Source organism: Protopterus annectens, chromosome 2.part0 (assembly GCF_019279795.1).
Source record: "Protopterus annectens isolate FY-2018-M chromosome 2.part0, PAN1.0, whole genome shotgun sequence".
NCBI lineage: Eukaryota > Metazoa > Chordata > Ceratodontiformes > Protopteridae > Protopterus > Protopterus annectens.
The window spans coordinates 414,073,631-414,088,467 of NC_056728.1; the positions used below are offsets into that span (position 1 = coordinate 414,073,631).

The window sequence follows — 14,837 nt, forward strand, 5'->3', positions numbered from 1 at the left end:
ATAGACAGAAAAGGTTATCACACAGAGTTGGGACTTGGTATATTGTTTGATGGGATGAATTAGAGTCTTCATGTGGTACATATCCCATCTTAAGACTGCATTATTTTTTACTTTAATAACTACATGGATGCATTTGATGCTTAAATTACAAGATTCTGACAGCAAGATTAATTTACAAGATTTGGCATTTGATGAGTGTGTTTTTGTATGTTTAAGATGCAAGATGTCATATTTCATATCTGAAATCTGAAATTAAATTTAATCATTTTGTCTTTATGAAATAGCAAATAAAGATTTGTTTGCAAGATTATTTAATGGATAGCAGACAACAGTGTGTTTTTGTATTCTGCTTCTCATTTGGGATGTCTTTAGTGATGAGGCTGCTCTTCTCTCTCTGTTCATGTGGGCTTTTTTCTGGTGCTCATGGTTCCTCCCACATTCCAAAGATATACAGTAAGGTAGATTAGGCACTCTATATTTTCCTTAGTTGTGAATGTTTGCGTGATACGCAAGAAAAACCTGGAAACCCGCTTCCATTCCCCTCCCTTGTCTTGTAAATTGTGTGGGTAACAGTTGCTGTCTGCAGGGTCACTCTAGGTGTTGGCTGCAACTTGTAAGAGAGTGCGCGAGTATTCCTATTCAGTATAACAAATAGCAAAGAATTGTAACTTAAATGTACCCCTTACTTAACCATATAAATTTGTTCTGATTTTTAAAAAATGGGAAATGTTAGATATTTTTTCTTCCTGCCCCTCACTGCGTGCCAGCCCATTAGCCCCTTCCCCACCATTTAGCCCATTCTTCCCTTTTTATCAAGGCAAGAGCTGGCTTAGAGGAGCCATTATTAAAGTAGGCATAATGTTTTTTTCCTGTTAGGTTCCCCATCTCCATGTGCACGCCTAGTGAACATTCTCTAGGACATGCAGTAGGTGTAGGACTATTACTTCCTTGGAGACAATCCCCCTCCTACAATAAGCACATTGAATATATTTCTCAGTTTTCAGAGGGGAAATTGATGAAATCTGTGTGCCTTGAACATGCTGTCTACCCCTCTTCCCCACAGAGGCAAGCCGAGCTGCCAGTCAAACTCTGCTCATCCTAGTCATAATCAGGTATTTATTAGTTTCTATGCCCACAGAGTTGGCTGGAAATATTAGATAGTTGATGGGCATATTACATTTTGTGATCATAGAAAGCAATATCTGTCTCTTTAAATGGATGTTTGTGTATTTTGTAAACTAAAAGAATATATTACAGTTCAGATACAGGTTAGTGCTAGACATCCTTGAATATGTAACTGAATGTCCTGCACAGAATATCTTAAAGGGACAGTCCAAGAGATTTTTTGTTTTGATTCTGGTCTTTGTTTATATTTTCAGTCTGGCTTTTTGAGCATGTCCCAGCGTTGGCTGCAGGGGTTGGGGGAAGGGGTGCTTACAGGAAGTTTCAGTGGTCTTATTCAAATTCCATCTCAAATTGCAGTTGTACTCACAACAGCTGAAGCTGAGTCATTCATTAGTGTTACCTGTGCTTTTTATCTTCAGAGAAAATTAGCCTTTCAGAAATTTTGTGACCTTACTTGCTGCTACCTTGCAGGAAACCATGTGAGCAGTGCAAAGCTAAAACATTAGTGAACATAGTTTTATGTTCATTTCATTTCATATTTTATTTTGTGTACATTTCTGAATGCTAGCCAAGTGCTATAATATTATTTATGCATGACTGCCTCTTGCTCTGTAGAAACACCAGAATGATGCAAGTTTCGAACAGTAGTAGAAGCAGTCTTTTTTCATGTTTTGTTTTTTGATCTCTGAATACTAGCCTCGTGTAATGTTTTTTTGACCTGCTGTAAAAAAAAAAAAAAAAAAAAAAAAGTGTGGTACAGGCAATAGATTCATTTTAACCAATGAAGTTCAAACCTTAATGTCACAATGGGGACTCTACAGTATGGCAATTTGTGATAGTTCTGCATACTAATTCTGAGATTGCCTTACTACGGAGTAAGGGGAATAAGTCAGTAGACTGCTAAGATTTAGTATGAATTCACTAAACTGTACTCTCTTGTTTATACTGCATGCATAAGCTGTTTAACGAGTTCATAAAAAGTAAACACTGAAAGTCTTGCCTAACCCCCCTACCACAAATACATACAAAACTGTAATAACCTTATTGTTCCCAATGATCAGGGACTGAAAGCTTTATCAGGAACTGAATATTGTTAATTGTTCGACAGAGGGATTGAAAACAGAGCTGCATAAAGTAACTTGAAATCAGGAGCAGATTGATGATGATGTGGCAAGTGGATGATGATAACTGGGTGGTATCAGGACAAGTTTTTTTCAGTCAGAATTGTAGACTCTGGGATTGTCCCTTTAAGCTGACATAAACCAGAACCCAAGAACTGCTCCAAGGGAAAATGCTGCTGTAAGCTAACAACAACATTCATGCTGAAAATGGTATGTCATGTACTGACTTCTGTCTGATTAGAACTAATGTAAGACAATCTAGCAACAAAGAAAGCATATGACAAGGACTGCGTAAAAGAATTTTACAGTGCTTAATGGAAATGAACTTACAGCATTTTAATATGTGATAGCTGTTAGGCCATTGTAGATACTTTTAGAATAATGTAAAAGCTAGGAAAACTAAGATGTGCCTTAACTAGAGTATATATATTGATTTAGTTTTCTGCTTGTAGTTTGAGTGCTTTATGCCATCTTTGTGCCTCCATGGATGCATTGTACGAGTTTGTGATGCCTCCATTACTCTTAACACCTGTGTTTGTTAAACTGCCTTATGAGTTAATAAACTTCTGTGTCTGTCTTGTGTACCAGTTTTCTAATTTCTCCCTCCCTCATTTTTTTGTAATTTTTTTGTAATTTATGTTTGGATGGATCTTTCCAACTCCATCAGTTTCTCATGTTGGCTCTTACAGCACCTAGTAAATGAGGGCTCTCTCCTTTCTTAATAAGTACACACTGCACTCTCAGGCTGTAGTCCTTTTTACTTTCACATCAAATAGCTCATCTCCCTGGCATGCATGTATGTATCTGATGACTTGAATGTTAACTAATTTTATCCAGATTTGCCCAGGACTGTCTGCTGCTGCCCCCCCTTCCTTTGAAGTGGAATGGCCGCTGAAATTTCCCTCTTCAGTTTCTTGGTTCTCGTTCCATCTGTTTCAGGCTTCCATTCACTTTTAGAAGATGGTGTTTAAGTTGCAGCCCATATCTACATCACCTGTTGAGCCACCATGCTTCTCTACGTACAAGTGTCTAGACACTTCTATCACTGGATTGACTTCTGTAGCATTTGACCGCATCTGCCACCAGCTTCACTTTGTGCCTGTCTTATCATTATACTACTACATTGCATCTTCAGAAGTCTGACAATTCCACCTTCTGTTGTTAATAGTTTTACCTTTGCTTCCCTTCCCTGAATGTGCCACATAATGTAATAATGCACCATTGTCCTTCAGTGTACCTCTACCAAGAAGTTTTCATTACAGTACATCCTTTCTCCCTCCCTTGACCTGTAGACTCTTGCTTGCCAGTAACCACAACACCCAAATGTCTGACATCACACACAGACTATTGAAGTACTCTTGATTTTGTTTTATGACCATGATATTTGAAAATAGATGCCACTGTCTGTTCAGATTTTGGGATGCTTTCCCCAACCCGTGAGTAATGTCATCCTTTATAGTAGTCCATTCATTTTTCAATCAGTCCATTCTGATTATTCCTCTCTGCTCTTTCTTTGAGACCTGTGTTACAGACCTTATCTCTCCAGGTATGATTTTCAGGTTATATATCCTTTTTCTTTTGAGTTTAATTACTTCCACCCATATAAAAACACACTCTTGATATGTTACTTCAGTCACTGGTGTCATGCAGTGTTATCTGACTCTTCAGGTTTTGTTCAAGTCTGTCAGATTACATCTCAGAACAGCACATTATTTCATGGAGGCCTCCGATATCTGCTGCCAAGCCTTCTATTTTTTTTTCTGAGTAGTGGTCAGTTTTACTCTCCCTTACAGGCTCTCATATCTTTAATTGCACTAGACATTTCATCAGTATTAAATAAATGTGCATGCCAGGAGGGCCTTACATGCTTTCACAACATTGATCTTCACTTTTGGAATCCCTTGAGTAGAGCTTTATAGCTATGCAGCCTTACTGTCCTGCTGTGTGGTGCCTCTCACTTAATGAGGGCAGTGGTGTGATCGGGGCAAAAAAGGAGACACTTATCAGGTACTGACCTTCAGTATAGGCAATTAAGTTGAAGACCTTGGATGCTGCAACTGCTAACCTCACTGGTTCTTCTAAGAACTAATGAGATATTTTTTTTCTTACATGCAGAGACCTTTTGTTGATGACACAAGTTCCAACTTATACATTCAGTAACATGACAGTGTTATAGCATTATGGGCACATTGTTATTGCATTGAACCTTATGCTGATCTGAATATACCAGTAAATTCAAAGGTATTTGACACAAGTGTAAAAAGAATAGAATAAACTACTGAGCAACTACCCCAAACCCTGCACCACTAACCAGCATTAGACACCTTCATCTGTTACACTAGTGGGGAATGTGGGAGGGGGAAGGAGTGATTAGAAATGAAGCCAAAACTGGACACATCTGTTATATTTTCAGACCCAAGAATCCAAAGGACCAGCAATGGACAACTAGTTACTGACTAATTATTAACCCTTCAAGGCCTAAATCTCCCAAGATCTCAGTTAGATACAACTCATATAAAGTTAACCCAACGCTGCCATTTTTAACTAACTAACTAAATAAAAATGTATTATTTTTTAAAATAACTTGAAGATCCTTCACTATAAGTACGTCTTGTAACCTCCATCTTTTGATAATGAGTTTATGGATGGCAAATGAATAGCACTTAATGGTTTATAATGTTTGTTTCAGCCAGCCTTTCAGATTCTTCAAATTCTAAAGAAACCAAGCATGATCTCACCCCAGTTTACCAGGCCACATTCATTACTACCATATCCTTCATCTTTCGTAACTAAGTGTGGGAGAGCAACAAAAGACCCACTCTACCAGTCTCCCATCATCTCTTTACAACATTACCAGCAGCTAGCAGTAACTCCAGGAAACATTCAACCTAACCTAGTGGATATATGGAAGTAGTGATGCTTATATTCCCAAGAAAAAAAATGTATGAAGGCTAGTGGTTCTAGTAGAGACCATTGTAAAGTAGCATACCCTGGCTTTTTCTGTTATGTCAGAGATATCCAGCTATACACATAGGCATAGTTGGTTCATATAGCAACCTGTGCTGGTTCCACAAACTAGTGCCCATCCCCTCAGCTGTTAGTGAAGAGCAAAAAAAATGAACTTTTGCAAAAACTCTAGGAAGCCACATCCATCTCCCACCCATCCCAAAGGTCCACAGTCTAGTGGCTGATGCTCTGAATAAATTCAGCAGCTGTCTAGCCAAACAGGTCCTGTTTCTGCATTCCTCTCCTTCTCAGCTGAGGAGCAATTTAAAAAAGTCAGATATTGTTTGTGTGCCCTGCCCCCAACCTTCCTTCCAGAGAGTTTATTGGGGGAGGGAGACAAGCAAGTCTTTCCACTTATCCAGTTAACAAATAATACATAAAAACAACCAACCAACATACATTTCAATCTCCAAACTAGGGAACTGTAATGTTTTCTTTGCCACTTGTGAAATCTTTCCTCTCTACAGACAAGTTCAAAGCAGCCTATGATGCTAACAAAAACTGCTCTGCTTTTGAGAGAGTGTTCAGTTGTCAGAAATTCAGTAATGCCCAAATCCTGGGTGAAAACAGCTGTATATCAGCAGCTACAATGTCTCCAAGCAAAAGATTAAAGTTTAGCACATCTCTTAAAGCATCATGAATAGCCACGTGAAACCAACCAAATAACTGCAGTCCAGAAATAAAAAAAAATTATAGAAAGGTATTCTGAGATTCATTACTGGAACTAAAACTACTTGTAATGCATTTCTCCTGAAGTCTCTTGGAAGACTAGATCGTTATTCAATGCAGTGGGCATATTAGTATTATTTGATAACCAGACCGCTTCCACAAATACTCAGGAATATTATACTGTAGAAGAGGATATTGCAGCAATTCCACCACATTAATAAGATTTCATCCATATATTCTTATTTTGTAAAAGTATCCTGCCACAGTTCACCCCTTATCATATTGCTGTTACATGATGGCTTCAAGTAAAAAATCCATATTAAAGGCAAATAAAGCAAGGGACAAGGGAGCCTTTATCTGACCGCTTTATGTAATGTGTGTTTCAAACAATACCTTTGCTTCCCTTTAGCAGGCTTCAAAATTTCTATAAGCCATTTGTAGTTATTTCATGCAGGTGTGTGGAAGTCCAACATTTTCAAGAACTGATCACAGAGTTTTGGATTTAATCTTAAACTTTTATTTCAGTTTTTATAGCAAAAACATCAACAGCCATTGTTCAACAAAACAGCATCAACAACAACAAAAAAAAAAATACAGTAAATAAATGTTTAGTACGAACAACAGTAAAACTTTTCTTCTCTTGAAACTCGCATTTATTGAAAGTGCATGTAACAAGCTGTTAAACTACAGGTCATGTTTGGATTCAAAGTCAAATATATGCTTAAGTACTAATTAATAGCTATGTGAAGGGACAATTAAAAAAGAAAGCCTGCAATCTGGTATCAGGGGCTCCTGAAATGTAAGGGCCATTCATGTCCCCTTTCTGTGTCCTGACTCTGCCCCCTCCTTCCACAGATTACACAAATGTAGCAAGTAGTTGATACAATTTATATACCACAAGGAAAGCTACGCCGCTCGGATTTTAGTTTAAAAAATGAGAGAGAGAAAAACTATAATGTTTTTTCTTTTATACAGTAGCAAACTGTTTGCTACAAATATACCAAGCAGTTGCTGCAGTTTAGACCACACAGGAGGTGCTATAGTACTCATAACTGACTGCAAATGCAATACTGGCTTTTAAAAACCAGTACAGTATGCACTAAAAAGCAATCAGGATCAGTTTTTCTTAGATGGCCAGTTACGCCCTCTAACACATTGAGCTAGGGACAGTTGCCCCTTTCGCCCCACCTTAGGTATGGTACTGGCTGTACATATCATGTTCCCATAGTCTTGCTGTTTTATACTCCATAACAACTGGTTGGCAGATGTTTATGACAAACACTGAGTAAGTGATTGAATGCAGTTTCTCGTATTGATGCTAATGTTGTCTGTGGATATATGCATTTAGAGATGGACTTTCTTCCAAATCTCATTCCTTGTTCTGTCCTGAGGAAAGTGTTCCCTGGGTAAAGGATTGCTATTTAAAAAGGATTGTTGTTTAAAGAACAAGTGATGGCTGAATTTAGTGCTCTCTTTTAATCAGTTTTACATATTTATGCGTAAGAGACATTTTAATCATATACGCACTGGCGAACTACACTTTTACTTTTGATTTCTAGAGCCCGGTCTCTGTTACTGCTGATGCAAAACGCTGCAGCCAGGGTGGAGCCTAGTCATTCAGGATCATGTTGCATGAACTGTACTGACTGCATTCTGCCAGATGAGTATCTGTTAAGGCCATAGTGTCAATTTATTTAACACTATAAAGGCAAGAAGATTTATGCTTAAAATAATTTTTGCTACCCTGTAATCCTTGTTTTTACAATGCTAAGAACTTTGGAACCGTTCGCACTCTAAATGAGGGAGAGAGATGTTGTGTTTTTATGAAATACTATGATTATCTTGATGATTGTCCTCATCTCTTTTTATTGGCATTTGCTTGGTTACAAGTATTTTTCATATTCTCAGGAACATTTTTCTTGTTTCTAAGTGTTCATTGTAATTATTCTTTTTTTTTTCAGTACATTGCATCTCAGAAATGCATTCTGAAGTAAAGCTGCTGATGGTGATTGTAATGAAAAAACGTTTCTGTTTCAGTAGTTTCTGTTTCAGTCCTGGGCGTTTGTATCTTCAATACATTATTTTTGTGTTTTACAGATGTTTTGAAGTAAAAGGGATGACTCTTTATCCTTGGCTTCATCAGTTCAGCAACAATAAAGCATCCGCTGATCAGATCCGACCTGTTAATTTTCCAGATATTAATCCACATGGTCTTCCATTAGATTCTAATTTTTCCATGACAGCAGGGGATTTTTTGGAGATCTACACAGAACTGGGTAAGATGAGAGGTTGTTAACTGCTTTTTGTGGAAGGAAAGGAAAGAAAACAGCAGCATGCTTGCTGTTTATTATGAAGGACAATTAATGCTATAGAGAATCAGGACAATGTAGTAGGCTGTAGACAGTAGCCCATTACATTTATGTGGGATGAAGTTTAAGAATTGTAAGTGTAAATTAAAAAAAAAAAAGATTGCACAGCAAATAAGGTGAGATAAGAGATTGTAAGTTGTTTGTACGAAATTCGGTGTAACACAAAGCTGAGAAATTATTGGTGGATAACTGAAATGGAGTATCTTTCTGCAACATTGTACAAATGAGTAAATATTTAACTTTAGAACAGACTTGCAGTTGCGTGTACAATTTGGGTTATAGCCTGCCCAGGATAGAAACACCAGCCAACTTTCAAAGCCACAGGGCACCTTCCAAGCAACCTGACTGGCAGAGTCTTAAATAAAGCCACATAGAAAGGCAGTTTGAAAGCCAAAAGTTTCATAACTTTTTTGCTGCCCAAGAGCACTCCATCTGCTGACGTTATAGAACTGATGGTCTCTTTTAAGGTTGGGCAGTGAAGTCCCCTGCTGTGCAAAACCTTCCACTTACTAATTTTTCTGAAAGAAAACTTGTGATTGTTTTGTGTGAATTTTAATAGTTATATGCAAAGGAAATTATTTTTCATTTTTTTGCATGGTAGGGCAGTTTTACTCTACGAGTACTTAATTGAAAAAAAAATGTAAAATCTGTCTTATGACTCCTTTTTTCTACATGTTTATGTAGAATTAGTGCATTAGGGGCAGGACATTGTGCTTTTGGGGACTGTCTTTTTGTTTTTACTTGTAAATTGTTACTTTCCTGTCAGAAGCTTTACTGACTCTTGCAGAGTTCGCTTACCCTTCTTTCAGGCTTCCTTTTCGGCTGGACCATGGAGCAGTTACCAAGCTTCATAGTTCTTCTTTTCCTTATCTCCAAGAGGAAAAGTATTGCTAGGGAGACTTTGGGTAGCAGACTTGCTCCATTACTGTCTCAGCCACCATGTGTGACTGGAATTAATTCCTCTGTCCACACATCAATGTATCTGTATTACTCAGGTGTAGCTCCTCAGAATGCAACAAAGGACAGAGAGTTAGACACATCCTCTGCAGACTTAGGGTTGTCCTCACCAGACAAGAGTGAACCACTCTTGTTTGTATAGAGGAAAGGACTGGATGAAGGTCTACTATATAGCTGGACTAGGATGTTCAATTCCTGGGATAGTGCTGCTGCCATACGTTGGTCTATTTGCAGGACGTCTCTCAGAAAAAGAAAGAAAGAAAAAAGTGTTTGTTTACAGTGGACAGGGAGGACTTGCTGGGATTTGCTAATGAATTAATTTCTGCTTTTAACGTTTCATATTGTGCCTCTTCACTTACTAAAAGAAAGAGCTCACACTCATTCTGATGCTGATTCTCTGTCAGAAGAACAGGGAACGGAGGAAAGTGTTTTTCTTAATTGATTTTTTACACAAGCTGACAGTTCTGACAATGATGTCTTACTTAAGAGTTCCCTACAAAAGATTTTTTTTCTGAGACCTTAGCTAAAATGAAAGAGGTTTTTCAGTAGTATCACAATGAAATTTCTATTTCCCAGCAAAAGTATTATAATTTGTTTCAGTTGGATTTCCACAGTCTGCAGCTGTACATCCTGTTTATCAGCTTTAGAGAATGTTTTTTAACTGCTTGCAGTATTCCTGCCAGTCAATCTCCTGCTCCTAAACAGTCTAATAGTTATACATAGTACTCCAGACTCATAAATATCTGATCTTATGTTGTCCTTTTCATTCCTCCTCATAGATTAGTCTCTAATCCAGTCCTCGGATGCTCCTCAGCCACTTCTTCCAGACTTGGATTCAACTCTCAAGCTCCTCCCTTTACCCATAATACACTACACCCAACCCAGTACCTCAGATCTCGTTTGCCGCATTCAAAGCCAGATGGAAGATCCAGTCTCTCTTCTTCATTTGATATTCTTTTCAGATTTTAATAGTTATAGTCTAATAGTGTGCTCCTTCCATATCAGCGTTAGTGTGTAGTCTTCCTTGTAGTGTGTCTTGTAACATTTCTTATTGGTAAGGTAGTGTTTTAAGGTTGTTAGAGTTTTCATTGTTTTTCCTAGATCTAGCTTTAAATAGTGTGTGTGTTAACTGGCAGAACTTATTGTGCAGATAATTACTGTAGTGTGCTTTTTGTTTTTGGCGAGCTTCATTTCGGTTTGTCATTCAGCTATCATGACAGACAAACCTTCTACAGGTTTTAAAAGATGCACTTCTTGTGGGCACAGGATTCCTAATCAAGATGCTCACAAGGAGTGCATCTGCTTAGGCACAGAGCATCTCAAGGCAAATTGTGACATTTGTGCATCCTTCAATCTGCGTGCACTGGTGGACAGGTGCAACAAAATTACCTTGAGGGGTCTGCTTCCTTCTTCAGCATCTGTGGCTCAGACCCCCTCATTGGCTTTGTCTTCCTCCTTCAAGGAGGCTGAGAGGTCTCTCTCTACCTACCTGAGGGACCCTTTGGAGCCTAGAACTAAATCCAAGAAAACTTCAAATTCGTCATCCTTGGATCTGAAGAAGTCTACTGCCTCACCGGATCCACAGTCCTCCTCGAATCCGACTGAGGTTATCACCATATCTTCTCCTGTTCCTTCTGCTTTGGCATCAGATCCTAGGGCTCTGAATCCAAGATCTCAAAGCAAGTCTTCATGCTGACTAGGACAGTCCCCTTCATCAAAGCCTAGGCATTCCAGACTTCCCTTGTTGGCTTCCTCTAGGTCCTCCAGAAGCTGGTCCAAGGCAAACATGGACAGGATGATGAGGAAATTCCTCAAGACCCAGATTCAAATGGGGGTACTGTCAGCTCCTTCTCTTCTCGGATCCATGAGCTACCTGGCCCATACCATCACGACTTATTCTCTGATCTGGTCTTCGGCTTCGGAGGTGCAGGCTTTGGGACTCCCGAGAATGTTGGCATCAGTGGTGGGGAAGCCACATTCCTCGACTCCGTTAGTGCCCCTGATCAGCCCTGTTCTTATTCCTTCAGAGCAGAGCTGATCTTGGAGACGAGATGTCAGCACCAGGTCCGGGGGGGGGGCTGGAATTGGCTCCATCCTTGTCAGAGCCATCTCTTCCCCTGGGTGCTTTGCCCCTTGACTGCTTCATTCTGATTCCTTTTGGAGGTCGCAGATCCTGATTGTGTTCTGACCATCACCCCCTCATTGCTTCGACTCCAGTGGAGGTGGAAGGGACATTCTTGGACCATCGATCTTCCAAGTAGTGGAAACGGTATTCTTCCTTGGTGGCAAACCATCTTTTCACATCCTGAAGCCTAGCCCTCATCCCCATTGGGTCGTGGTCTTGACCTTACTCATCTTGCTCCAAGCCATCCCGCCCTGAGCAGCCTCCGAGCTCTTCACGCCCAGGAAGAATTCCCTTCTTCCAGTACTTCCTCTGAGTATCCCACGGAGGAAGTACCCCAGAATAAGACTTGCAAAAGGAGGCACATCAATTCCCCAATGGAGTCATTGACCAAAGACACACTGACTTTGAGGGAGAAGGATCACTTCAATCCCCACCTGATGACGTCTCCTTTGGAGATATTTTAGAGATCCTGAAGCAGAAAGGTGAGTAGTCTACCCAGCCGCCTCCTCCTGAGGAGTCTGTGTTCTTGGAGGTGTTTGGGCAGGCCCATCTGCATCCTGGGTGAGCCCCCAGCTAATGACCTTGTTGATTTGGTATCCTGCCAGGCATGGAAGGAACTGTATACCATAGAGCCCATCCCTAAATGACCGATAGGTTCCTGGTCCCACCAACTGATAAAAACACTGGAAAAAGGGTCTGGTAGTTGATGCCATCAAGGTGGCGGTGACCACTAAAAAAGATCTGGCAAAGGAGACTACCAATGTCCATCCACCTAACAAAGAATCTAAAGTATTGAATAGGCTTGGAATGTGTGATGTTATATTGTCCCATCTCGCCTTCATTCTTGCTGGTTGGGAGCTGATCCTCGGCTCTAACTTGGCTGTTTTCTTTCCTTTCCTTCCACAAAAAGCAGTTAACAACCTCTCATCTTACCCAGTTCTGTGTAGATCTCCAAAAAATCCCCTGCTGTCATGGAAAAATTAGAATCTAATGGAAGACCATGTGGATTAACATCTGGAAAATTAACAGGTCGGATCTGATCAGTGGATGCTTTATTGTTGCTGAACTGATGAAGCCAAGGATAAAGAGTCATCCCTTTTACTTCAAAACATCTGTAAAACACAAAAATAATGTATTGAAGATACAAACGCCCAGGACTGAAACAGAAACTACTGAAACAGAAACTTATTTTCATTACAATCACCATCAGCAGCTTTACTTCAGAATGCATTTCTGAGATGCAATGTACTGAAAAAAAAAGAATAATTACAATGAATACTTAGAAACAAGAAAAATGTTCCTGAGAATATGAAAAATACTTGTAACCAAGCAAATGCCAATAAAAAGAGATGAGGACAATCATCAAGATAATCATAGTATTTCATAAAAACACAACGTCTCTCTCTCTCATTTAGAGTGCGAACGGTTCCAAAGTTCCTAGCATTGTAAAAACAGGGTAGCAAAAATTATTTTAAGCATAAATCTTCTTGCCTTTATAGTGTTAAATAATTTGACACTATGGCCTTAACAGATATTCATCTGGCAGAATGCAGTCAGTACAGTTCATGCTTTTACTGGCTCGAGGCTACCCCTTATCCCAACATGCCTACCGGCAGCTATCCAGATCTCGTTTGCTGCTTGCAGTGTCGAGATTGCTCCATACTGACTCAGGCTAAGTATTTTGTTTTTTCTAGTTACTGGCTAATTTTTGGTAATTTCCTGGTTATATTACTCATTAAAGTGTGTATCTTTCTTCGTTAGTTTAACAACCCCTTTCTCTGCTCTTTGTGGTGTTTTTGGCCGTCGTTTTTTATTTCAGGCATGCTTTCCCCTTAGAGCCTGTTTAAGTTAGAGGGTTCTTCCCTTTCCTCACCCCTTCTCTGGGATTGCCGTTTAAGTTAGAGGCTCTCCCATTGGGGGAGTTGCTGTTTAAGTTAGAGGCTCTCCCCTTTCCTTCTTCTTCCTTTCAAAAAAAAAAAAAAAGAATTTCAAGGTTTTTTCCCTTGTGGGTATCAGCCTGTTTGTTTCTACTTGCTGTAAGAGATAGTTTTCTGTTTTTCTCTGTGGAAACTTTTTCCTGATTAGTGCTCATTATGTCTAAAGAGTCTAAACCCTCTGGGTTTAAAAACTGCCACTCGTGTTGCCAAAAAATGTCCCTTACGGACAGGCACACGAGTGCGTTTATTGTTTAGAGGCTGTTCACCTGCAGAACTCTTGCTTGACCTGTCATGCTTTCAGTTCCAGAGTCCTGCAGGAAAGAAAAAATAAGCTGATATTATGTGGCCTCCTGAAGAACCCTCAAGATGCCTCGTCTCAGAATCCTCAGCCAGCCAAAGTGTCTGAGAAATATTCCAAGCCATTGGTTCTGAGCTTGGAACTAACAAAAATTACTGAGAAGCCTTCGGCTCTGTCAGACCTCAGCATTGGCTCCGAAAAAGCTAAGTCTCCAGCGGCTCCATCTGTATCCTCGGAGCCAGTCCGGATCCATAAGAGGTCAAGGTCTCCCTCTTTGGAGCTGGTACATTCCGCTCCAGAATCTTCTCTGCTGCAACCTGGAGTGGGCAGTCACTGGTCCTCTTCACACTCCTCTGAGTCCTCCAGACTTTTGGATCACGACGTGGAGAGAGTGGTCAACAGGCTCCTCAAGTCACAGGCACTTGCTTAATTACGAGACCATCCCATAAGGATTTGGCTACTTCGACCCTCCCAGCTTCTCCATCAATTCCTCCTCCGACTCTCTTGAGCTCGGAGCCGGAGTGCATAGAGGTTGTGGTGGAACCGTCAGCTCCATTTTTTTCTCCCTTATCAGTTTTGATGACTGCTCCGATCTCCACGAAGTCTCAGTCCGTCGACGGATCTCGGCACCGAACCTCTCTCGCCAGCTCCGATTGGGGAAGTGGCATTGGACCCTTGTCTGACCCCAATCTCCCTCTTGGGGCTTCGGTGCAGGTGAGCTTGGCTCCTACATCTGTCTCGGAGCCTTCGCTCCTGGTTCGAAGTAGATCTCCGGGCTCTTCGGAGCCAAATGCTCTTTCGACTCAGGACCCTGGCGCCTTCGAGGTGATGAGGAGTGTGCTGTCTCCTGAGACTGGTCCACCCTCTGCTCCACTGGCTCCTTCTCCCTCGGTGCCTGTGCCTGTCTTTGTCCCTCCTCCTGCCAAGCGTAGGGAACCTGTGCCCCAGGACGCCCCACTAGGTGACCCCACTTCTTAAGAAACCTCCCCCGAACATTCGGAGGAGGTCCCTCAGAAGAAGAAGTGTAAGAGGAAGCATCTAGACTCCCCTGAGTCTATCACTTCGGATATGGGCTTGGATGAGTCGGAATGGTCCCCACGGTCCCCCTCTGAGGATGTCTCCTTTTCAGACATCTTGGAAGTCCTTAGAGGGGTGGCTGGAAGACCCTAGCCCCTTCCGAGGACAAGTCCGTATACCTGGATGCATTTGTTTCCTGACCCTCCACTTCTT

General features: G+C 40.7%; 1 protein-coding gene across 2 annotated transcripts in view; it reads left to right on the forward strand.

Annotated features, from left to right (window-relative positions):
• The window catches only part of CARNMT1 (carnosine N-methyltransferase 1), a 684,763-nt gene that overhangs the window by 404,786 nt on the left and 265,140 nt on the right, over positions 1 to 14,837 (forward strand). For both annotated transcript variants that reach the window (XM_044060848.1, XM_044060849.1), the window contains exon 5: positions 8,019 to 8,197. In XM_044060848.1, the coding sequence (XP_043916783.1) occupies positions 8,019 to 8,197 (179 nt within the window). The remainder of the gene's footprint in view (positions 1 to 8,018; positions 8,198 to 14,837) is intronic.